Source organism: Grammomys surdaster, unplaced genomic scaffold, assembly GCF_004785775.1.
Source record: "Grammomys surdaster isolate TR1022 unplaced genomic scaffold, NIH_TR_1.0 141, whole genome shotgun sequence".
Lineage (NCBI taxonomy): Eukaryota > Metazoa > Chordata > Mammalia > Rodentia > Muridae > Grammomys > Grammomys surdaster.
This window is the reverse complement of record NW_021604599.1, coordinates 5832491-5858613: the sequence shown is the minus strand read 5'-3', so window position 1 is coordinate 5858613 and position 26123 is coordinate 5832491. Positions and strand designations below refer to the sequence as shown.

The 26123-nt window shown below is 44.9% G+C and overlaps 1 protein-coding gene across 7 annotated transcripts in view; it reads left to right on the top strand.

Annotated features, from left to right (window-relative positions):
• Positions 1-25187, top strand: part of Smarca2 (SWI/SNF related, matrix associated, actin dependent regulator of chromatin, subfamily a, member 2) — a 166726-nt gene extending 141539 nt beyond the window's left edge. For 3 of the 7 annotated variants that reach the window (XM_028764074.1, XM_028764079.1, XM_028764077.1), the window contains 5 exons: positions 17879-17984; positions 18435-18536; positions 21026-21158; positions 22979-23121; positions 24227-25187. In XM_028764074.1, the coding sequence (XP_028619907.1) occupies positions 17879-17984; positions 18435-18536; positions 21026-21158; positions 22979-23121; positions 24227-24262 (520 nt within the window). In that variant the 3' untranslated portion in view covers positions 24263-25187. Of the gene's footprint in view, positions 1-6472; positions 6527-17878; positions 17985-18434; positions 18537-21025; positions 21159-22978; positions 23122-24226 lie in introns of those variants that run through there. The other 4 variants (XM_028764072.1, XM_028764073.1, XM_028764075.1 and 1 more) reach the window with 3 other exon arrangements.
• The last annotated feature ends 936 nt before the right edge of the window (positions 25188-26123 follow it).

Here is a 26123-nt window from a genome sequence, read left to right as displayed (position 1 = left end):
GTGTGTGTGTGTGTGTGTGTGTGTGTGTGTGTGTGTGTGTGTGTGTGCAAACCATGAATTAGTATCTGCAGTTTCTAGTCACCCCCAGTTCCACCTGTTGCCTTCCCACAGGGGGAGGCTGAATCATTATACCTCACATCGGCCTCTGTTGCCAGGAAATTGCGACTAAGTAGACAGTGTCACTCTGCACTGCCTCTGACTTTTTTTATTTTTTATTTTTGCCTTTGTGTCAGGAGAGCATAACATCTGTTTCTCTGACCAGGTGTGCCCTGGTCTTTGGCAGGCCTCTGATGATCACATCCCTTGCTCATTCAATCTGGGTTTGCTGGGACACTGAATAGGGCTGAGTGGGGCTGAGCAAGCCTGTGGGGATTTAAAAGTGTGTGTGTGGGGGGGGGGTTGAATAGTGGCTGTTATTTCAGCTTCCTTAATCAGCCGAAGGGTCAGCACCTAGTGGGTCTCATATTGCAAGTAGATTGTTTTATTTGGCTTTATAGTGTTTAAGTGGGGGAGAGGATGTAATATTTCTATTCCTTGACTCCCCCCCTTTGGAAAAACTTAAAAAAAAAAAACCTGGCTGCATTCTGCCAGACTTTGGGGGCGGGGGGAAGAGCTCACAGGAGGGAGGAAGAAATGGCTGTTTTCTTTACCTGACACCTCACAGGTGGTCTCAGCTGTTGCCATCCCTACCACCAGTATGGAGTATGAGTTGCTGGTTGTTGACAGGCTTCGGGGTAGCTTGTTTACATTACCTGCTGGCTGTGTCTGTGTCAGCCTGGTGTACATAACCACAACTGACTCCCTCAGAGCCCATTTCCAAATACAGAGCTGTGGCAACGGAACTCCTTTCTGCCTGGGGAAGCTGAGCTCAGGGCACAAGTTCCTTCCTAGGCTAGCCTCAGCTGCTTACATCTGAAGCAAGTGTTCACTTTCCTGCCTGCCCCTCAGTTTTCCGTGCACACAGTGGAGTGATCCCTGCCCCCGCCTGGGGAATTGTTGTCCCAGGCAGTTAATATAACCCCAGATTCTTTAAATAGTTTAATGATTAATAATAAAACTTTGAGACTGTTTACAGTTAATCAAGCAGGTGAAGGGACCTCTGAGCAGGAGGAAGAAAGTGTCCTTGCTGATACTGGTTTCCATGGTTTTAGTTCCAGAAACAGAAAATGCAGTTTCACCGGAACTGACTACTGAGCATGTCTTTAGTTGTACTGTAGGCAAGGGATGTTTAAATATTTCAGCACACAGGTATTAAGTGGCTCTTCTTGGCTTTATTTATGTATTTGCTTATTGAGTTCCCCTTAAAAAGCACCCTCTTAAGACTCAGTCTGACCCTGTGTTTTTAGGTACTTTCTGGAGATCATGTGCTAAATTTCCTACCACTGGATGTTTCATGTATATTTCATGTTAGTTAGCGATCCTCTAGAAAAAAGCAATGGACTATATTTATATTTTGTATTTCTCTTACCAAACTTGGTTCTCAAGTAGGAGGCGCTCAAATTAGGAGGGCCTTAATTAGATACAGTGTTGTATTTTTGGTTCATTTAAAAAAAAAAATAACTCTACTGGAAAAATGTTGTGTTGAGGTTTCTCCTGCGTTAGAGTCAGTTACTAATCCAGTAACTCAGCCTACTTAAAGAAGAAGTGCCACCTGTACGAGACTCCGACCAACATGCCCATCCAGTGTTAGTAGGGTTCCAATGGCGGTGTAGCCGGGCAGTATATTGAGTGAGACCTCCATCTGTATGTAACAGATATATAAGAAGAATTAGTCAGTCTCATGAGCAGTTGTTTAAAAGTCCTTGCGCGACTCAGGGACAGATGTGGCTTGATATTTCCATAAAGCCTTAAGATAATTTGTGTCTGTTTATTGCTTTATATTTTAAAGCATGATGGTTTTAAAAATGTGATCCCAATGAGCCGATGACTTTGTGTGACTCACGGACGGATGGCTGTTAGGTAGTACAGGACTATGGCTACCAGTTCCTATGGTGCTATTTGTCCCAAATAGAAAGCTTTATCTCAGGCTATATTTTGTTTTGACTTCGAAAACATGCTTTGTCTTCTGCTGGCTTTGAAGGCTTTTAACTACTGTCTCACCTTCTATAATATTTAAGCGGAGGCACTCTGTTTCTTTGTAAAGGATTCCTCCTCCGTTGCACCTGTACTGTTTAAAATCGCCATGAGAGGCCATGGAGAATAGGTGGAGACTGACCCAGATGAGCTCTTCCAGGTCTCAGGGAAAGGTTCCTAGAGACAGTCTTAAAGGCAGAGGTTCTGGGCTTTGGCTCTGTGCGGTCTAGTGTCCTGTGACTCAGGTGCCGGAGCGGCCCTGGTGATAGAAAGTCCTCCAGCCTGCTGATGTGGATTTCATGTCAGGCCACAGTTTCTGGAGGAACTTCTTGACACTGTAGGACTGTCTTTGATATGGTTGTTCTTTCCCGCATTGAAATCCTTTCTACTGACTTTTAGCTATTCTACATACTAGTCAGAGAATGAATCCAGTCTTGCTTCAAGACATGCCCTTTGAAAATAGTTATAAACTGGCATCCCCACCCCAGGACCACCTTCTTCAGATAGAAACATCCCCTTTTGTTCTCTGAGTGACACTTAGACCCTCCTTAGGTACAATCTGCTCTTGTACTGCCCATTTGAACCATGGCTCCAAGAACTCTCTGTGCTCTGAGGTTGTGGGGTAGTTTGGTTGTTTGTTCTGGACTCCAGAGCTTTGTGTATGTGGCTCAAGGGTCACTTTGCTTTCTCCAGCATCCTTGGCACAGTGCCAGCTGATGTTGGACACATGACATACCCACAGGTATTGTTTCTCAAAAACTGCTAAGTGTAAACTTGAGCTAAAGCTTAACTGTTCGAGCGTCATATACTGAAGTCCCCCAGCTCCGTGCAGCCTCCCCTCAAAGCGTCTGTTCTTATCATTGATCTTACTTGTTTCTCGTTCTGTAAACAAGTATTTGCTCATTTTTCTGAGGTTTTTTGAAGCTCAAGATGTGTCAGGAACTATTGCTGACATGTTTGTAAAGGAATCAGGACAGGGCTCCGTGAGATGCCCTAGGCATCAGTGCGGGTTGACAGGAATCTGTTTGACCAGTGGTCCTTGAGGTTGGTTCTGTGTTGTTGAACTCACGGGGCCAAGCCCTCATGTCACCCACATTCATCTGTCCCTTCTCAAGGTTATCAAGAAAGACTAAGACCAACTATACCATGTTTGTAGCCCTTTCCCCATCTATCAACCTAGAAACACTGCTGAACGACTGAAATGAGGTTGGCCTGCCTGCTCGCCATGGCTTTTTCAGGGACACCCCCTGCTAGTCCTTAATGATGCTATTTGTCTTTGCTAAGTAGCCCCCCAGCCTCTGGGTAACTTAGTCTAAGTTCTCAACAAGGGTCAACGTGAAGCAGTATTGGGTTTCATTTCTCATTTCAAAACAGGGATCTTTGCTGCTTGCTCTCCAGCCTCTGCCTCCATTTCTACTGTCTGATTTCCTATGCACTGTTGGCAGAAGCAATCTACACTCTTTCAGGGTGTAATTAGTTTACTGCTGGTCACTTGAACTCATTTGAAGCACCTTGATACATTCTTTAAAAAAAAAAGGAAAGAAAAGAAATCAAACTCTCCTATCAGGAGCTTCTGCTTTGTTATACCTTGCTTTTCAAACCTGTGTTCTTCCTAAAGAATTTAGAAACCATGGCATGACATGCACAAATGTTAACCACCAGTAGGAAGCTGAGGCACCAGGATATCCAGTTTGAGGCCAGGCTGGACCACATGTTGAGATCCTGTCTCAAATAAACAAACAAACAAACAAACAAACAACAAAGTGAATAAAAAAAACCAACCCAAGAATCTGGAAGCAGAATGTGCATTTATACATTTTTTTAAACCTTGCTTGTTCGCTGTATTTGTGGTTTAAAGATGAATGACTTCAGAGTTGAACCTACAATGATATGGAACAGTTGGGAAGGCGGGAGGTTCTGCTTGGCTAGTCTGATCTGTGGCTACAGTGGTACCAGACAGTGCAGGAGGCATGACAGGATTGGTAGCTCTGGAACTCCTGCCTCCCTGGAGTGTGTTGCTCCCACCCTTAGAATTTTAGTAAGTCCTTAGTGATACCTTGACGGATGGTCCGGGACTGCACTTCGTCTGAATTTAGTGCACTTGGCATTGGGGAAATCATTTACCCGTCCTGGAAATACTCCCCGTGCTGTTTCCAGTTCGAGCGGTGCACTGTTCAATCTAGCCACAGGGTCTTCTTTCCGGGTCTTTCTCCGGCCTCCTCTGCTCTGCACCATGCAGGGAAGACAGTGCTGTGCTGTTGGCACAGGATAGGGGGAGTTGGGGAAGGCATGTCATGAGAGCTTTACTACAGCAGAGTGTACTCATTTTTTGTTTGTTTGTTTTGTTTTTTCGAGACAGGGTTTCCCTGGGCTGTCCTGGAACTCACTCTGTAGACTAGGCTACCCTCGAACTCAGAAATCTGCCTGCCTCTTAGAGTGAGTGTACTCATGATGTTTGTTTTTGACTTTTGAAGAAAAGTCATCATAATGACACTTTTCTGGAGAGTGGAGGGAAGAGAGAACTAGGAGGTATTTCTTTACATTATAGCTCCTTTTAAAGGACATGACAAGTTATAAACCCAATAGCAATTGTCCCTGTTTAATCCCGACTTACACTAGAAACTAATTTGTAGCATTCCTTATTTCAAGTTGGGCCAAGCCACGACTTTTGAAGACCCACTTTTAACTAGTCCACTCCCAGAAGGGCTGGACTCTTGTTCAGAGATATTGTTTCCTTTTAAGATTTTTTTCTCTCCCAGCGCTCTTCTTAAAAACTCACTGAGCTATCTCCTGGGTCAGAGCCTGCTGTTAACAGCTTTCCAGGCTTCTATCCAGGGGATGGCTCACACCATCCTGCCTAACTGCCTTTTCAAACAGACCTATAAAGTACATCTGCAAACCCAAATCTTTGGCATAAGTTAGCATCCACTGTGGTCTGTGCTTTGGTGTCTTTCCCCAAGCCAGTCAGATTCCTAACCTCTATCAGAACGACTGGAATTTGTCTGTTAACAAAGGAGATCTGTTAGAACCTCTTTTGTTTAGTACCTGGCCCCTCTGTTAGGTTGTAGCCTTTGCTGCTCTGAGATCGTGGAACTGGGACTGACATTCTCTGAAGTATTTACAGTATATTTTATAAAATGTCCAGGGTGGTGTTCCTCCTTCCCGGGTTCCTTTTCTGCTGCTAGGCCTTCTGAGAGGACCATGGTCAGTTTGGGCTTCTGTATCAACATCATCAGCCTGAAAGTCTTCCTGGCCACACCTCACTTCTAAAGCCCCTACCTACGCATGAGTCTTCAAGGCAAGCCGCTTCCTGCGTCCTCACTTCACACACTCCCTCCATGAGACCCTGGAACCCCTGGTCTAGAGTAGCTGCCAATTGTGTGGGAGTCTAGTCTCTCGTCCCTTCCTGTCTTGCCTTCTTTCTGAAGCACATATCTGATCATGTCTTCCTGTTCTTTAAAAGCTTCCAGATCCCTGGCTTAGGAAAAGTAGGTTTCCCTGCTCTGAACCTAGCAACTTTACAGTTTTGTTTTCCAACATGGCCCTCCCCGTTCTCACGTGGATTTCAGATGTTCTGGTTAATGCTGTATATTTGGAGTTTTGCATGCATATTCATATCTCTGCTGTGTGGTATATGCTGACCCTGTCCAATTGCCTCCTGCTCTGGGCCATCCAGACAGGGGCAGTGCAGAGGCCCAGAGTTAGGCTAGCCTGAGACTGCCAAGGGAGGCTGCTGGTTTGGTCTAGAGCGTTAATCTGGATGGGATGGTGAGCTTCCCAGGATGCTGCCAACCTGAATGCCCTTCCACAGCCTTCACACAAAAGGTCGCCTACATGTCAGTGTCCAAAATTGTCTTGTAACCCTCAGATGGTGGCTCAGATCCATTCTCAGGCAAGAGCACTTATTCAGTGTGCTGCTGAAAACGAGAGGTCAGGGAAGGAGAGCTCAGCTGGTGACGGGAAACCAGACTTGCTGCATGTGTATGTGGCAGGGACTGTGAGAAAATCACCTTCTCTGTCTAGCTCATAGGCAGGAGCTATCTGGGTAAGTATCATCTATACTGTACAAACGAGCGGCCAGACAAGACTCAAGTCACCTTCCTTCTAAAGATCTCACACATGCCTAACGTGGCTTCCCATTCTCCCCCAGCTTCTAGAACCACAGATGGGACATTTTGTGGAGAGAAATGGGACAGCAGAGCAAGGGCACTGTAAGAAGGGCCCAGAGATGCTAGGAAGCCATGCCCTGAGCCCACCACCTCTGCCACTTTGGAGAAATGTGTATCACTGTAGAATGATCCCTTGTGTAATCTCCCAGCCTCCCAGCCTGAAGGAAGGAGCTGGGCTGGGAGGAGGACACAGGTCTTCTGACTCTAGTGTTCTTTCTACTCTGCTGCAGGTGTAACGTGGAGAAGGTGCCCTGTAATTCTCAGTTGGAAATAGAAGGAAACAGGTCAGGATCCGCCTTGTATTCCCCATGTCTCTAAATACAGGTATCCTTTGGTACACAAAGCAAGCCGATGCATAGACCTGGTCTTTGGGAACAAATTTACCTAGTCACCCCTCCCCTGTCCCCAGTCACCTCTACTGGGAATGGGGTTGCAGGTACACACACTCTAAAACTCCCCTGCCACGCAATTGAGGTTGTTTGTGCAGTGTGCTCACCAGGAAGAGTCCACCTGTACATGCATGTCTTACAAAGGGGGCGGGAGCCATCTGGAAGCCTGCCCAGCCTGCAACACCTCAGAGGTAGGTCCCTGCCACCTCTGTCCCTTCTGACCTCCATCCTGGTATGTGTCCTGTGGACCCCATAACACTGTGCTACCCAAGTATTGAAGATTAATGTCAAACTCCAGGAGACCCAATGTGTGTCAGGAGGGTGAGGACACATGCATACCTCTGTGCAGCCTGGAGTTGATTGCAATTGGCATGGGGAGAGGACAGGTGCTTCTTGCACTTGCTACTGTGTGTACTGGATTGGACTTCAGGGTGTCACCTTTGAGCCTCCCATCACTGTGAGTCCTATGCTTCCTCCACCAATTGTCTGTCTAACTTTCATGTGCTTCTGCCTCAGCTGGGTGAATACCAGAAGCAAACTTCTCCTAGAGATAGATACTAGATTTGGATGGTGGTGCTTGATGAGAGATGGATGGGTCTGATGCCAAGATAAAAGTTACCTGTATGTCCAGTGTGGTATTTTCCTCCCGCTGGATCAAGTTGAGTGGTAGAAATTGTCGCTATAGTGCTTTGCCTCTTGTCTTCTAGTTTTATCAAATGATCCAGTAATGTTGTCTATACCCTAACCCTAACCCCTAACCCTAACCCTAACCCTAACCTTAACCCTAACCCTAACCCTAACCCTAACCCTAACCCTAACCGTTAGTGCAGGATCTAATCTAGGGCCAGAAGGAAAAGAACTGAGGTTGTATCCCATATTTCAGAATGAACAGATCTCAACTTGTGGCCTTAATTTTTCTTTTTTACATAAGGCCTTAAATACATGTCTGTAGAAATAAGACTCAGGCAAGATTGTGGGTTCTCCGTAACCATATGGCCGTGAGCATCTATGGAAGGAAGTATGGCTAAATAGACTGCTTCTAGAGACCATGCATTCTTTGCACAGCTAGGCTACCCTGTCCAAAGAAAGGGGAGCCATCCTCGAGTGACGCAGAAGAGCAGACCCCAAAAGCTGTGAGTTCCATAGTGAGGAGCATGAGCATGCTCTTGCATTAGTTTCCAAGTTTCCCCCCAACAAAACCAGAGCCTAGCTCCAGTCTCCAAGCTAATCCTCAACAAGACCAGTTTATTCCCCCAACACACCTGCACCCTTAGGTTACAGGCTTACCCCCACCTAACAACCACCAATGCAGAGGGGAGCAGAAATGAAGTTTATGATATGACCACCAGCACCAGCCAATTATGTTAAAGGCCACAGTCCCTCTCCAATTAGATGCTTGCATACTTATCTCCTGCTTGGTGCTTACTATAAGGCCTTGCCCCATAGATATTCTGGGCTCCCCCCGCCCCAAAACCGTCCTGAGTGACAGGGTTGCATTGAAGGAGCCTGAGCTAACTCAAATAGAATAAAGACCCTGCTGTGAGTTGCAAACAAAAAAACAAAAAACAAACAAAAAATAACCCAACTCTGATCACTAAGACAGTGTCCATGTCCTTGTCCTAGAAAGCACCCCCCACAGTGCCTGCTGAACACTGCCGAGTTTGCTCTGTTTCTATCATCAGGATTCAGGTGGTCTTGAAACACCACTGACTGTAAGAGTAGGCTGTTTACATAACACAGTGACTTGTGTGGACCTAGAAAAGAAGCCCGACGGTCTAAAAGGTCCCCTGCCCCCAAGGCAAGCGTGGGTCTGAGTTCCTTTTCTCTTTGCTTCTCCCCTTCTCCTCTCCTTCAAAGCAGCCACATGACCATGAAAAAGTGGATTAATGACTTCAAAGGCTACTGTAACACCCCCCCCCATGTCATGCCTGGGCTTTCTGAGGGTAGAGAATATAACTGTTTGTAGTTAGGACCTAGATAAACCCATTTTCACTAAATAGAATTTAAATAGTCATTTCCAAAGGTTAGTAAAGGCTCGGTGCTTTGCTTCCTTGGGGCCCTTTTGAGCTGGTGTCACCCGTATTAGAGTCCTCTCTTGTTTCCTTTTCCCCTAAGCCTAACCTGTGTGACTTTCAGAGTTGCATTTTGATAAATTAACCCTTCCTTCAGAGGAATTCAAAAATCCTTTCTTGCTGTTCAAAAGACCAGGATTTTTTGTGTCCGTCTCTGTGTAAGTCTTGAAAATGGAGAGAGAGGGGAAAACGGACAAAGTGAAATAGATTGCCTTATGCACTTTTGGAAGGAGCTAAATAGTGTACATACCTGGTGTGAGTGGTGGTGGAGGAGAGTGGGGGCAAGAGCAGGAACTTGGCTTGTGGGTGACAGAGGGATTGTGGTACAGTGAGCGTGAGGGGTTTAGGATGTACAAACCCAGAGTCCTCAGTTATGTGGGCATGAGCTGTATAGAAGAAAGCATGGGTAAATGGACTGCCTCTGGAGACCACGTGTCCTCGCACATCTAGGCTACCCTGTCTAAAGAAAGGGGAGCCATCTCCAGGTGAAGCAGGGGAACAGACCCCAAAAACTGTGACTTCCAAAGTGAGGAATCTGAACGTGCTCTTTAAGAACTCTGGTCTCCTCGTGTGCTTGCAGTTGACTGTCCCTCCCATTGGTGTCCAGCGTTGAGGATACATACACCTGAGTTTTGCTGAGAGAGTGCAGTGACTGGTGTGCAGTGTCTGCTATGGGTGGCAGGGAATGGCTGCTACCCACAGCTTGCTGTGCTGTGAGGAAAGGAGAGCCAAGAGAGGACTATAGGCCATTTCACAGGTTCAGGTTGGGAGTGAAGGAGGCCTGTCAGAGGGTTGTGGAGATATAGAATGAGGGGTGCTGGAGGTGAGGGGGGAAACATCCTTCTGATAAGACAGCTACAGTGGGGAGAAAGAAGGCAGAATGCATGCTCAGAGTGTCTAGTAGACTTTGGCAGACCGAATCTGAGGTGAGATTCTCAGAGCTTCGGCTCTGATTCCTGCGTGATGACTGAAGGTTCGGTGCCATTTATAGGAATACAGGTGAAAGGGCAGTGGGTGTCTACCTGGGGTAGCTTGCATATACATTTCTGCATATGTGTGTATGTAGTAACCCAGGCCCACAGACTCCACATCAGGACACTTAAGTTCTCTCCGTGCTTGTTAACAGTCCTTGATGTCATGATTATATCATTAGTATTGACTGCTCTTTCAGTCACAGCCAAGAAATTGTTTTAGACAAAGCCTATTTTTAGTATCCCTGGCTTCAGGCATTCCATAGTTCTTTAAATGGAGCGGGAAGGTTGCTAAAATGGCTCTCATGCCCAGGCACCTTTGCATTTCAAGGTCTCATGGGTTCCAGAAGAATTACCATGGAATAGTGTTATGACTGGGTGGATGCATTTAGACAAAACTCAAGTTCTAGGTATCTGAGAAGTCCCTCATTCTCTGTCAGACACTTTGGACCTCACACGATGCTGCCAAGTTTGTCTCATGGACTAGCAGGCCGGTGAGGTCATAGTTTGATGTTTTGTCTGAGAAAAGGGCTCCTACAGAAGGACTTCCCACACTTATCTTCTAGCTCTCTTAGAGACACCCAGTCCAGCTAGAGACCCGGGGTGGGGGTTAATGACTATAAAGTCAACAGTCTAATTTTTCTTAGCCCAGTGTTCCCCAAATGAGTTTGTTTAGTCTACCATCTTTCCAGAAAATACTGTTTATAGCCCCGTAAATTGGTGTGCCCTGGCTCACTCTTTGAGCCACAGTGAGTTAGAGCTCTGACACTGCACTCGGAACATGTGTAGGTAAATGTGGGCTCTGGTGTCTTACTTCACCCTCATTACAAATCGTTGTGATGTAAGCATGGCTGGGCAGGCTGCTGTGACTCCTGGTGACTTGACCTATGGTATGGTGCTCACCCAGTTATTCCCACATACTGGGTGAGTGGGCAAGGACAGTCCATCTGCTTTCTGAGGCATTAAAGGTTTCCTGGTGGCTTTTTGTTTTGTTGTCGGTCACTTGAGACAAGCTACTGCCACCTGAGAAGAGGGAACCTTGATGAAGAAATGACCCCCCCCAAAAAAAAAAATTGGCTTGTAGGCAAGCTTATGGGATGGTTTCTGGATTGATGGTTGATGTGGGAGGGTCCATCCAGGTATGGATGGTTCAAGAAAGCAAGCTGAGCAAGCCAATAAGTAGCATTTTCCCATGGACCCTGCTTCAGTTCCTGCCTCCAGGTTCCTGCCCTGGCATCCCTCAGTGAGGCCAGGGAGGTGTAAAATGGTGAGATGGAACAAACCGTTCCCCTCTCAAGTTGCTTTGGCCATGGTATTCTGTCACAGCAATAGAAAGCCAACTATGACAGACGGTCTCCCCTAGCTTCCAATATTGCTCTGGCCCTATAGGCCTTCTCTTGCTGTCAGGCTCCAAGCCTACATGAATGACCCTTCAGGAAGAGGAAGAAACTCCAACTAGAAGTAGAATATATCCTTGTATAGGGATGACATTGTCTTCAAACTCTGTTCCATGAACGTTTTGGTCAAAAATGGATTGGTATTGAAAATGGTAGATATTAGATAGACTTTTTTTTTACATACATAAAAAATCCTTTGTGTTCTTGAGAAGAATCTGTCTCACTCCAGAACTTACCAAACTGGCTACTGCAGGAAAAGGCCCTCAGGAACATACCACAACCCACCATTAAGCAAAACAGCATCTGGGTCTTGAACATCACAGGTAAAGAAGCACTGGGCTTCCTTTGCTTCTAGAAGGTTTGTGTCACAAATCAACCAAACGCCTTGAAGCATTTTTACCATAGAGAAGACAAGACACTGCCCAGGATCAAAGGACAGAACACTCAGAAGGGGAGGGTCAGTCCATCCTTACTCTGTGAAAGGACAGCATTTCATGTTTCCAGGAGGAAGTGATAAAAGCCAAGAGGTGGCAGTCTAGAGAGTGGCAGGTCATTTAGTTGTCATGCCTGACAGAGGTAGGTGAGAATTCATACCTTTTCTTGCTATTATAAAATGTCAAGTAAGAAATAAAAAAAAAGTGTAAGAAACTAGATGGCCTCTGACGATGTTTCTAAAAGCCAAGTGATAGGCAGTAAATCTATGAAAAATGTCTCAAGATGCCTGCCAAGAAAATAAAAGAGCCAAATGTGGTGGTTCGCACCTATAATTGGCTGTCTGGAAGGCTGATGCAGGAGGATTGGGAGTAGATGACCATAGACAATATAAAGTGAAGAAAGAAAATGCTTGGAAGTAGATGTTCTTCTTTCTAAGTGTCTCTGGTTGTGGGAGATGCTGTAAGACTATTCTAAAGGACTATCTAAAACGTGCAATCACTTCTTAAGGTTTCACTATCTTAGGGAAAATTTCCCGTAATTAATCTGTGTGTTCCTTTTGAGCTTTTCTTATTGGCCAAATTTAAAGGAGTGGGTAATCAAACATGCTGTTTATTTGGTAGAAATCAAAGCTAGCCATGTGATACAGGTCATTTTTTTTTTAAGAGAAAATAAAAAGGATTCTCAACCTACAGCACATTTTCAAACAACGTAGCCCCATCACAACATTGAGGCCCACTTTGTGGGTGACCTGGTTCAGAGTTGCATTGGATTATAAATCTTGGTGCAGAGTATGTCCCTGTGACTGTAAAGTTGTCCCATATCTCCTCAGATCTCTTTCTCCTATGCTTATTTCGAAGCTTTTGAGATGGGCCACACTTCAAATTTCATATCCTCTGGGTGGTTTGTTTTTGAATTCCACAACAGCCTCCTCTCCCCCTACACAGCGTTAGACTCCCTAGCACCCCATCACTGATCTCTCTGTGATGGTAAACATCTTGGCTATTTGATTTAAATTATTGTAAGTTATCCTATGATGACTATCTTGATATATCTTTTTTTTTTCACATTTTATATTTTTGTGTGTTCACCTGTGTGTACATGCTGTAGCATGCACATAGAGGTCAGAGGGCAACTTGTGTGAATTTGTGCTTTCTTTCTACCCTCTGGGTTCTGGGTATGGAATTTAGGTCGTCAGGCCTGACTGTATGTACCTTTAGTGTCGCCACATATCTCTGGCACCTATTTCATCTGAATCTTTGTTTCCACCCAGTGGAGACAATAATAATTAGAATAATGGTTCAGAGTGCCACTGTTCCTGAACTGGGTGTGAGGTCAGGCTGCAGTCCTGAGTGAGGGCTTGGCTTCTCTTCTCTATCATGGTAGCCTTCTGTTTCCTGATAACTGAGGGGCATGGTATAGATATCTATGATCTTTCTTGAAATGCAGGGTAGTTATAAAGGCTACCCACCCAACTACCATAAGCAAAGTTAAACTTATTCCAAGCCTGGGAAGTCAGAGTCAATTATCAGTCATTGCTTGGTGATTGCAAATCCCAGACAACATATCTCTCTAGTGACTGTGGTGTGTTCATGGCTCCTGATTCATACCTGGCTCAGGATTCCAGAGTTTCTTAGATAACTGGGGCACAGATGTGATTGTGAAGAAATTTATCAGTAGGGTGTATGAAACTTCTTCAGGAACCTGACTCGGGGAGAAAGCGGCGTTTACTCACTTGCCGAGATGTCATTCTAGTTTGTAGGTTGTCTTCCCAAATTACTTCCTGTATAGAATACCTTCAGGACTGCAGGAATTTTCCTATACTGTCCCTCCAACCCTAAGTGGGTGTTCTAAATCATAACTTCCATTTTCTTATGAAGTAAGACACAGTTTTACTTTCATTGTTTACTACCAACAAGACTTATTTTGACTTCAGGTAGTCATATTTTTTTTACAACTATTATAATCAGCTGATCAACTTCATTGGGTAATAAAGAAAATACAGTTGTCTGAGCATTTGCCTTCCAAGCTCATATCCCAAGGTTTGACTCCCAGAACTGCATGAACCATGTAGGTGCATGAATCCTTGTACTTCAGAGGATAGAAAGTTCAAGGTCAGCCTTGGCTGTTTTAAAGGATGGCATTTCTAATCAAGTTAGTCTAAAGCATGTTTCCAGTGGTGCCTGATCGAGGTGAAGCTGGTATTCATGTGTTGTATACAGCCTACATCTAGAGTCAGTATGATAGATGAGGGAACCTCACCTTGTGGACTATAGAGGTAACAGGGATAATCTGGTTTCCAGATGACTCCTAACAAACGAAATCTCAGTAGTGTGTGCATGTGCATCTTGTAGGCAGGGTTTGCAAGTCCTCATTTATAGGTGGAATATAGTGCTTCTCTTCATGCCCATGACACGGCCATCATATCCCTGTGTCCTTCTCCTTGGTAGACAGAAAGTGCTTGCCACCTGCCCCCGTAAGCCCTGAGCTCAGGGGGCTCCTTCTCTTCTCCCACCAGCCCTGTATCCTTGCAGTCTTACATCATAGTATGAGATAGATCACTGTAGAAAAATGGGTGTAAGAGCTGTCTGTGGACTCAGGGAGGGGATGCTGCTTTTGCTACAGGAAGTAGTGCACTTCAATAATTTATACTTAGATTTTACATCATATAAAATAACATGATGAAAAATACCTAGTGGTAGGATAAAGGTTCCAACAAACCCAGATCCCCTTCTCCAAACAATTCTATAATTATCCTTCAAGTGACATCTTTTTTAAAATTCGTTGGTTTAAATGTATACTTTTTTTGTGAGGGTGAGGTTAACTGTTGCAGTCCTTTAGCAAGTGTTCTGCTACCCCGGTGCATTCTACAGGTCCTTAGATGTAACTTTAATTTTTTTCAATCCTTATTTTTAATGATGGTTCTTAAATGCTTTAACCTCCCTTATAGGTAGTGGAGGTAGTGGAAAAGAAAGGTTAAAGTGTGTGTGTGTGGGGGGGGGGGTTTGGAGTGGACCTGTTTAGAAAGGTTCTTTGGAGCAATTCCCATCTGTGTTGTCTGGAAATTGGCAGTTGAGTTCACAGGTTAGCAGTGGCAGCTCCATCACAAACACTTCACGGATACACCAGCAGTCTACTTCAGTAGAGTCAGGTCAGGAACAGTGGTGGCACAACCTAGAAGAGACAGCCAGGCTCCAATCAGCAGGAGGGACCCAGAAGGACACCAGGATAAGTTTTCAGCTGTGCCTCTCTCAGTGAAGATCTGTGAAGATGTGAGACCCACAAGCCTTGCACAGCTAGCTGTGCCAGCAAGCCAGGCTCTCTCTCCATCACTCCAACATCACGTGCCCCCCATTTGTCTTGCCTCAGCACGTGCATCCAATCAGCCCCAGTCCTCAGAGTCCCAACAAATGGAGCTCCACTATGAAATGTAAGGCAGCCCAATATATGCACGTTGTTAGCAAAGAATCTTTCATTACATATCCTTTCACATGCATGCTTGCTTTAGCAAAACATCCTCTCTCTCCTATGTCTACTTCAGTGACATGTTCTTTCATGAGCCTGCCTTAGTTTTTCACCTGTGTCCACTTCAGGAAAACACTCAAGTGTTTGCCCCAGCAAAACACCATCCAACACAACTGACTTTCCAAAGAACCCTTAGGTTTCCGCTTCATTAAGAGCTGAGCATTATCTAGGTCAGCCCATGCTGCCCAAGCCTTGATCTCCCCTTCCTGGGCTGCTGTCACCGATCACCATGGCAAGGATGATGTCGAAGATTTGACTATAGAAAAGTTGGCGTCCTGTGGGAAGAAGAGAAAATTTTCTGAGAAGTGAGGCACATTAAGTCCAGTGCAGTTGATATTAAGAAGCCTGTCCTCCATTTTTATTATAAAGGATGGGTCTGGATTGTGGGAGAATCACAAAGTGTGGATGGATTTCAGCCAGGACTAGTTTACACCTAGTTGCTTGAGGAGGGAGGATGCAATGGCCATCTGTGGATTATAGAGCAGATCAACCCTATCTTGACACCTGCAGCACCAGATAACCAGATATAAAAAATATGCAGTCATACACATGAGGGTGCTTCAAAGAAAATGAGGCAAGTCTGCCAAGCTGACAAAGCCTCAGTACAGCTAGGGCATAAGGCCACACCTATGAGGGCTTGGTGGCTAGCCCAAGGTGTGAATGGAAAACTGGAAGCAACTTGATGGTTGGAAGACAACTTAAGTGGCTTCCAGGTCACCCTTGTGTATCTCTCTCTTTTTTAGGGGGATTGGGGTGCAGGTGGCAGAGAAAGCAGGAAGGAATGTTTATACCAGTGGGGCTTTATTTTTTAAATAGAGAAGATTGATTTGTTCTCATTTTATAGTACTGACACCAAGTCTGAGATCACTCAACTCTTCACTTATGAGCAGGGGTGACTCTGGGCTTGTCTCTTCAGTGGACCTACGGCCTGCCGGTTTGCCTGGAGTGAGGAGGCAGCCACGGGTGACCTTTGTGGCTTTGGATTCTCTTGATGTTCTAGTAGATTCTTGGGTCTAGTCCATAGCGTTTAATTCTTACTTCACCCTGAGCACAGGTGAAACTGGGAGCCTGTCTATCACAGGTGTGCACAGCAAAGATGTGCTTGTAGTCTGTCAATAGAAAAATGACACCATCTGTTGGGACTATAGGAAATGACACTGGAGATGTCACTGAGGGTCAGGTATTAAAGCCAGGGCTACAGGAAGGTCTGGCATGTGGATTGATGCCAGCTTATGAAAACTCTTGAAGAAAATACTTACAGAAATAGAAAAATCAACGCACACAAAGAGATTTCTTTTTGTCACCGTTAAGATATTCTTTTTTTTTTCAAAAACGGTAAAATATGTGTTTATCAATTTTAAAATGGTAGAAACGCACACCAGCAATTGTGACCCTGTGTTGGAACTGACTGTAAACAAGAAAATGTGCCTTATACTGTGTGACAAAAATTATGGACATACAAACATATCTCAGTCTGCAGGGGTTGGATGGGTAAGAGAACACCTTGGTTCTCACCACAATAATCCAAGAATCTAATTTCCTGGCATTCAGTAGTCTTGTTTTTAAACCTCTTGTGTTTGTTCCTGATTTTAGTATTCATGAGGCTCATCTAAGCATTAAAAATAAAACAAAACAGTGACCTGCCATAACTGAAAAAACTTGCCCATCCTTTGACTGAGGATTGTCGGTTAATTTATGCAGGCCCCTTTGCACTTCAGCTTTTCCCCCACTGGTTGCTAGGCAACCACTTGAGTTAGTGCGCATGCCTCTTTTATGATAACTGTCATTATGATTATTTTTTAATTATACAACTGGGACTGTGGATTAAAACGGCATATTGTCACTCATGCCTTGCTGCTGCCTCTGAGCATTCCCAAACACTGGTGCAGCCACCTTCCAAATTTACATGGTGGGGGCTGGGGGAGGGGGGGCTTATGATTATCTTTTGACGTTTCTGGCCGCACAAAGGAACTGGAGATCCCATCATAAAGGCAGTGAAATTTTTGTGGAAAACGACTAGACCATATATCACGAGCTGTTATTGATTTAGCGAGGGTAGCTCAGGTATTGGGATCGTGAACCTCAATTATCCAGCCTTTGTACCTTTAACCGTGCCCGCTTCCCGCATTAAGTTGATGTGGAAAGCTTGTTGCTCTGCAGCCTGTTCTCCCAAATGACAAAAGGCTAAAGCATCTCCCTACTAAACCTGCTTTCAATAAAACCCACCATGCACTGGGGGGAGGGCGCAGCTCAGATCCGAGAAATGAGAACCGCACAGCACACACATTAGCAATTGTTCTCATTTGCCCAAATTGCTCCACATAAGTGCCTTTGGGGGACGGGAAGGGGCTCCTTGGGCAAGGGACAATGGGAGGGGCTCGTGGCATGTAGAACACGTAAAGGATTGTGGGAGCACACAGCAGCTTCACATTAGCATTGTGCTGTGTATTTTAGCATCTTTTCCAAATACACAGTGAATTTGAAGACAAAAGCAACATGGGAGTCAAGTCTATGTGCTTTCTTTTAACCAACTCTGTTTTTCAGTTAAAATGGGGCTTGAGGCTCAATAAGTTATTTTAAATATTTCTGTCATGATGAAAAGAGATTAGCTCCTGACAGGGGAATCCACAGGGTACTTGCCACATTGTCTGTGTGTGTGACAGAAGCGGGGACATAATTGTGCCCTCATGTGATTGAAGCCGGCACACGGGGCATCAGCCTCCACTCCCAGAGCCCTCCATGCCTGTGTGCGTGGGACCTCCTTTGCTTTGTTGACAGTCTCTGAAATGACCCCCCTGGCTGAGGAGTGCTTCATCTGCTTTGTTTCTGTTTGTCTTCCCCATCCTGCAGTTCAGGGCGACAGCTCAGTGAAGTCTTCATTCAGTTACCTTCCAGGAAAGAGTTACCAGAATACTATGAATTAATTAGGAAGCCAGTGGATTTCAAAAAGATAAAGGTAGATACTCTGTTCACTGTTATTCTTCGAGTACACAAAGGAGGCTGCATGGATGCTCTGATGTGATTCTAGGTGGGGCTGGGGTAGTGGCCTCCTGGTTGCTAACCACTGACAGGGCTTGCCCCAGGAAAGGCGGGGCCGGGATGGCATCGATCCTTCCCATGCATGTTATCTGATTGTTGCAGGCTCAGAGTACACACACTGCATGTTGTTGAAAGCCTCCCTGCCCCTCCATGACCATCTGTTTCCCATTCCGCGCACCTTCCTCCCTGTCCTGAAGAACACTGGTGGGAGGGTGGTCCCAGTGAGTGATGCCCCGCCCTTGGAGTTGCACAGCCCCGCCCACTCAACAAGACTGAATGCTATGAAGACAAGGGGAAATGTGGGCTTCCTTAAATAAGCAAGGACGGTTACATATCCTTCTTCTGTTTCATCCAAAATTCCCATCAGGAAAGAATCCGTAATCATAAGTACCGGAGCCTGGGGGACCTGGAGAAAGATGTCATGCTTCTCTGTCACAATGCACAGACATTCAACTTGGAAGGATCCCAGGTATGTGTCAAGTTGTCTGAGAAGTCTCTAACCTTAACCATGCTTAGGTTCTTGGAAGTGAAGTATTTCATTTCTACTTTTTTGAATAGTTGCTCCCTCCCCGGCAGAACACTGAAAACTAAAGAGGTCGTGTCATCTGCAGCCTGGGTGAATAAAGGGGGGAGGGAGGATTGTGCCATGACTGGATAGACTTCTACTCATATGCTTCCTTCAAGGCTTGTCTCCCCATTAGAGGAGGTGATGCTGAAAGGCAGGGTACCATCTCTATATTGACAGAGACTGTCTGTGATGACAGTTACCTTCTACCAGGAGTTCAGAGTGCAATGATTTAAAATAGAATGGAAAGGAGCCTCAAATTGCTGATTTAAAAAAAAAAAAAATTCTTGGTTCTCTTCTCCATAGTCGAGAAGTTATTGTGAGTAACCGTGACTTTCTGAGCCTAAGGAGGCAGACACTTCCTCTTTAATAACAGCTCGATTCCACTTACCTATGGTGGGGACTGATGTCTGTTTTCCTGTCTGTCTTTCTGGCCTGTGGCTGCCATACTCAGCAAAAGAGAAGAAACAGGGCAGGCCAAGTTACACAGAGACGCTGCGTGTGAAGCAGGTAGCCCAGCAGAGTTCCTTCCATAGCCAGGACTGGCAGTGAGGCCTCCACATTTCCTCACCTGGGCCTCCTGCCTTTCTCCTTTGCTGTCTTGGCTTATCCCCGTCCAGCTCGTCCTCACCTTAACTTGTTAACTCATATCTCAGGCAGATTTGTCCCAGTGTCCTCACTGTCCCCATCACCGTCCTCAACATTTGCCACAGGCTGCCCTTACCACTTCCTTGAACGTGTGGGCCGATTTTTTTTTTTTTTTTTTTTTGAGACCTGGTTTCTCTGTGTAGCCCTGGCTATCCTAGAATTTACCCTGTAGACCCTGACTGACTCTGAATTCACAGAGGTCTGCCTGCTGCTGCCTCCTGAATGGTGGGATGAAAGGTGTGTGCCACCACTGCCTGGCTGTGGTGGGTCACCTTTACAGCGAAGGAATTCAATTCCAGAGAACAATGGCCCTTCACTTATACTCTGCTTTTGCATTGTGGCAAAAAGACAACATAAACTTTACTACCTTAACTGGTTTTTTGTTTTTTGTTTTTTTTAAGGTTGCAGTTCAGTAGTTAAGGCTGCTCCTGTGGGTATTTATCGGGTCTCTAGCAAACGATGATGACACCTTAGGCGTCTAACATTCTTCTCCCCACCCTGGTTCCTATAGCCACCCTTGACTTACGTGAGTTTGACTACATAAATGGGATCACTTAGTGTCCACCTCTTGGTGACTGGCTCCTAGGGTTCTTCTGTGTAGTAGCAGGTGATGGGAGGTCCTTCTTCCCAAAGGCTGACTTCTAGTCCTGCACCTGCCATATTTTCTTCAGTCACTCACCTGTCTACAGACCTTTGGGTTCCTCATCTCTTGGCTGAGGTGCATCTTGGGCACATGGGTGTGTGGAGGATATTTACTTCCTCAACACCCTGCTTCTAATTATTTTGATTACATCTCCAGAAGTGAGATTGCTGGATCACTGTTGGCTGCACCGAAGCTCAGTGATAGGGAACAGCCTTGGAAAGGGTTCCTTTGCCACTTTGTCGCCATGGTATTTAAGAGAACAGCTTACATAAGTGTGCTTTAGAACATGGATTTTGGCTGGGATATGGTGGTGCTCACTTTTAATCCCAGCACTCAGGAGACAGAGGCAGGTGGCTCTCTGAGTTTGAGGCCAGCCTGGTCTACAGAGTGAGTTCCATGATAGCAAGGGCTGTTACTCACAGAAACCATATCTCAAAATAAAAAAACAAACAAACAAACAAAAATATTGTTTTATTTTTGTCAAAGATGAGACCCCATCTGCTCTAACACATTATAAATATAACAATTATATATTGGTTTTTTGAGACGGGGTTTTATTCTGTCAACCCTGGCTGTCCTGGACTCACTCTATAGACCAGGCTGGCCTCGAACTCATGGAGATCTGACTGCCTCTGCCCTCCAAGAACTGAGACTAAAGGCTTACGCTACTACACCCAGCCTCAACATATTCTTTTAACTTATTTCCGTGTCTCTTTGGTCTTCCTTTGAGTATCTTTGTGCCTATATTTGGATTCGGTTTTGCCTCTGGGTTTTCACAAAAGTAAGTGGTAGCCTGGTGAGTTGGACCAGTTCATACTCCCAGAATCTCGGATGGGTTTAGGGTCCAGCTGGTAATTCTAGAAGTGATCCTGCCTAGACAACTAATATAGAGTGATTGAGGAACATTCTTTTCTGCTATCTACGTGACCACACACATATGAACACATACTATACACATGGGGGGAAAGCCAATAATGGCATCTCTTAAACTAAAGCGTGTGTGTGTGTGTGTGTGTGTGTTGACTAAGGAGGTACACACAGGAGTTGTGGGTCTGCTGGACTCAGCGTTTGGGTTTTAACAGCTGACACTTTGGCCGTTTAGATCTATGAAGACTCCATTGTCCTCCAATCAGTGTTTAAGAGTGCTCGGCAGAAAATTGCCAAAGAAGAAGAGAGTGAGGAAGAAAGCAATGAGGAGGAGGAGGAAGATGATGAAGAGGAGTCAGAGTCAGAGGGTAAGTCCCCTACACCTGGCCCTTCCCACTTGTGGGGCTGTTTCCACAGACACTAAGGGCCACATACTTGCCACACTTTTGCCCAGTTTTCTCAGCTGTTAAAATGAAGCACACCAGCCATGGAGCTCAGGACTGTCCATGTTGCTTTTGGGTGTTAGGATAACACTTGCGTGCATACCACCTGTCAATCCGTAGCATTGTAGCATGACATCTACAGGGCTTGAAGAACATTGACTGTAAGGCTCTGTCCCAGTGTTTCTGGATCAGTGAGATCCCATCCTCTTCATGTTTAACAAGTTCCCACAGGGCGCTGCTGGGCCTAGGTCTCAGACAGGCATTGATTTTCAAAAGTAATTGTCAAACTAATCTTAGTACGCCCATTAATTTTGGTCTGCATAGAGATGTGATTTCACAAACATCACTTGGTTTATTGCTAGTTAGTGTAGATGACTTGGAAGGTGAAAAAAAGGTATAGTCCCATAATCTGTGGGATTTGGAGATGTTCGTTCCAGTTCTCTGATATTTTATAGCATACCTTTCCAGATTTAACAGATCCAAAAACATCCAAATGTATCAAAATGTCTTAATTTTACTGCTCCAATGAGGCCATTTTCCTTACATTTCCCCCAAGATTTGAAAGTCTCAGCTCACACATTCTTTCTTCTGTGATCAAATCCCCCACCCCCACTGAAATAGCTACAGCAAGTCTTGAGTTCTACAAGCATTGGGAGATTGGCTTGTGTGGTAGACCCACCTTCTCATGACTTATTCTCAAATACTTGGAGTCATAGCGGTGGGATGCCCATTCCAGAAGTTCCTTAGGAGGCATAGCACTTTGCAGTCTTCTAAGCGAGAGCAGAAATGGCTATAGTCTTCCTGTCAATGCACTTGACAGATAGCATTAGAATGTCCCGTGTGGCTGTTGCTGCTGTACCCTCACCAAAGTCTGCCAACATGGCTTCACAATGGCTTTCTTTGTTGTAGTGCCCATCACTGGGGGACTGGTTAAATCAGTTATGGAGTAGATTGTGCACAGGAACTTTTCAGGGGTTGAAAAGAAGCTACATGTGTGAGCTAATGCCTATGGCTATCTCCCATGTGTAAGTAAAAAGCAAGTAGACATGGACACTGGGTATACCTGAAGATTAATGTAGCAGCTAAATTAAGCTTCAGGTGTCTCTGCATGTATGTGTGCCTATTCTTGGTAGGATAGAATATAGAATATTTACAGGTATAAACTGTGCTTTTTATTTTTCTGGAAATAATCAGAGAGGCGTGAAATGGGGGTAAAGGATACATGTTGTTATTTTTCTTGCCATTTTGTCTCCGTACATTAAAAATGCCACTCAAACAACTTGAATTTTATTTTTTTTATTAGTTTATTTACATCCCAAATGCACCCGCCCCCACACCTGTTCCTCATCATGTCCCTCCCTCCTCCCACTACTGGAATTTTTAAGTTAAATAGTGTACACAGTGAAATCATCCTTCCTTTTTTACCCTTTATTAGATTTAGCAATAGTTAATGTAAATTTTTCATTTCATAACTGCCCTGCTTAGCCATCAGGAGCCAGAAAAAGGATCCACTCCCACCCTCACCCCGAGGTCCTCCTCCCCCATAACTGTGTCACTCACCTTCCAAACAGAGACAAGCTTGCACTTAGAGGAGGCAGGGGTGTGCTAACTAGACCAGCAGGTGAACGTGCCGTTGAGGCTCTCCAGCATTGGGGAAATCCAACTTGTTATCCACGGGTAGGATAATAATAAATTGACTGACCTCGCCAGAGTCCTCACCAGGGTCTCTCTTGTTTCTGCTCTAGCAAAATCTGTGAAGGTGAAAATCAAACTGAATAAAAAGGAAGAGAAAGGCCGGGACACAGGGAAGGGCAAGAAAAGGCCAAACCGAGGCAAAGCCAAACCTGTTGTGAGCGATTTTGACACCGATGAGGAGCAGGATGAGAACGTAAGTGTGCAGGCCCGGGGAAGAGGTGGCTTTGTCCTCCCAACTCCCAGGTCCTCTTGGGGTACACAGCCCTCGCTTAGGCCGAGGAGGAGGAGACCTCATCATGTTGAAGAAGGGAACAGAGTGAAATTTAGAACAAAGAATCTAACACTGGTGTCACGTGAAAAGCTCTCCATTTCAAGTCCCCTTTTCAATCTTCTAGTGCACGTATGTGCAAATGCAGTTTTCTTCATGGCTGGTTAATATTTTATATCTCTCGTACCCAGCTTGCTGTGAGTATAGAGCAGTTCAGATAAAATAATGGTTAGAGGGGGGGAAAGGAAAGGTATTGTGATGGCAGTTTTGGGCTGTAGTGTTTGAGATTAAATACCCAGAGGCTTTATTCTTATCAGGAAAAATTTAAGGAGCATTTTATCAAACCAGGCACCTCTCGATCTGAGTAATACTTAACATTTATATTAGCATCATCACGTAGATATCACTTGGGTCCAGGGTTCTCTGCAGGTCCCGAGGGAGTGAATTGGCAGGGGCTGAATCCAGATGTCAGGAGCTTCCTCGGTCTAATACTGTTGACCCTGCCGGTCTGGGAGAACAACAGACAGAAACTTGGCCAGCCCAGCCCCTTAACTAACTCCTGACAGAAGCTCAGCTTCTCCGAAACTGCAACCCCTACACAGCTTTCATTCTGGAAAGACAGTTTTTCATCTTAGTACATAAGTGAATTTGATTTTCCTTTAACACTTTGCTACTCTGGCAGGATTGGAAAGTTCTAGAACCGGGCTTACTATATTTCGGTACATTTGAAGCACCATGCTTTCTTGAGATGACTTACCTGTGAGCAGACATTCAAGGCATGATCTTTTTCTTGTCCTGGGACAGGTTTCCAAAGCTCAGCTAAAGATAGGAATGGTTAGCTGGAGACTTCAGAAATGGCAGTGGCATACAGCAAGTGTGGCTGGTAGGCGGGCGCACCTTGGGCTTGCCAGTGTAGGCCCCCACCCCTGACCCCATTGGGGCATAAAGGGTGTCCATGCCTCTTCGGTGTCTGTCTTTCCACAGAGAGGGGTGTAGTGCACTCACTCTGTCCACCACCTCTTTCTTTTAGGAACAGTCAGAAGCAAGTGGAACTGACGATGAGTGAGCCTGGATATAAGCTTCCCGCAGCGGCAGAACCGAATGCTTTCTTCCCCCTCTCCTTCCTCCCCAGTGAGTTCACTTGCCATTTGGACACACTGGGTTATTTCTCCGTCCTCATTGTCATCTAGAACTAGCTTTAGGGTAGTGACAGACAAACATATGATATCATGGTGTAAAAAAAGAAACGCGCGCGTGCTCACACACACACACACACACACACACACACATGGATATTTGTAACATATTGTGACCAAATGGGCCTCAAGGATTCAAAGATTAAAAACAAAAAGCTTTTGATGGAAAAGATGTGGGTGGATAGTATATTTCTACAGGTGGGTCAAGTTTGGTAGCAGTTTGATGTGCTTGGTTCCGTCATCTGATCCGGTGAGAAGATTCTTATCTTCTGTAGTGTAGACGGCCAGGAGGAACCATTAAATGCCGCTGGCTATTTTATTTTTCATCAGGCGATTTTCAAGATTTTCATTTGTTTCAGTATTGTTGGTTTTCTTTTCTTTTTTACACTGTGGTACATATAAGCAACTTTACTAGTGACAAATGTACAGTAGTTAGATATCACCTACATATACATTTTTCCATTTTATGCTCTATGATCTGAAGAACAAAAAAAAGCTTTTTGACTTGTATAAGATTTATGTCTACTGTAAACATTGCTGATTTTTTTTTGTTCTTGTTTTATTGACAATGCTATTGAATATTACAGTGTCTAGAGTATCCTGGATGGCTTCTTTTGTCCACCCAATCTCCTGTGTTACCAATGTGTATGGTCTCCTCTCTAAAGTGTACTTAATCTTTGCTTTCTTTGCACAATGTCTTTGGTTGCAAGTCATAAGCCTGAGGCAAATAAAATTCCAGTAATTTCCAAGAATGTGGTGTTGGTACTTTCCTAATAAACCGATAACTTACCTTGACTCTGTCGCCTTTTCTTTTATGAGCTCTAGGGCACTAAACCTCTGGGCATGAGCTGGAGCTATCTGCAGATAGAAGAGAAAGACCTTGTTATACAGATCATGATGGGAGGGCATCTCTAGAAATGAACTGGGTGTGATATTAAAGGCAAGAGACCATTGGTTTTCTGACTAAAAGAGGGGCTTCTGCCAGTCAAGCTTTGTCTCCTGGCTTAAATTTCATTCATTAGTCAGAAAAATCTTTCAAGGTAGGTAATGTGGAGCCTGGCTCAGTCACTACCCATATGCTATTCCCACTAAGACTTAACAAAATTTTGTGCAGTGCACACCATTTTAATAAGCCACGACAATGTAAGTCATATTGGCACCCACAGCACAAAGCGAACAACAGGCAACTGTAGTCCCATGGTCACAGCAGAAGGGATTAACACCCATCCTCTAATAGTTAGCAGACCAGTTGGTATCATATCTGCCAGTGCCCTAAATCTGTGAGTGTGTGTGTTTTTTGTTTTTGTTTTGTTTTTATCGTATGTCTTGATTCCTTTTTAAAGTCCTTAAAAAGCCAGCCCAGAGATTGGTGTATCCTTTCCCAAGGAACTGCTGTCTAAGTTAAATGGAGGGTTAACATTTTCCTAAGGAGCAGTTTCAAGTCTCTGAGATTACGCTAGGTGAGATCTCCATTGCCGTATCAGACCACAGTCCTACGAAGCTTCATCTTCTCAGCAACTCTTCTCTGACTTTCCAGTTACTCTGAGCATTCCGGAATATTGTATTTCTTTTCTTGGTTTGCTTATTTGGATTTTCTTAGTGTAGTAGGAATGGAGACTTCAAAGAGAACCCATATTTAAGTTTCCTTTCTGTGACTATTTAGTATCGGTTCAAAGAAAACACTGCCTTCCCCCCAACCCCCGCTTCCCTTTCTGTATTTTCTGTGCTTTT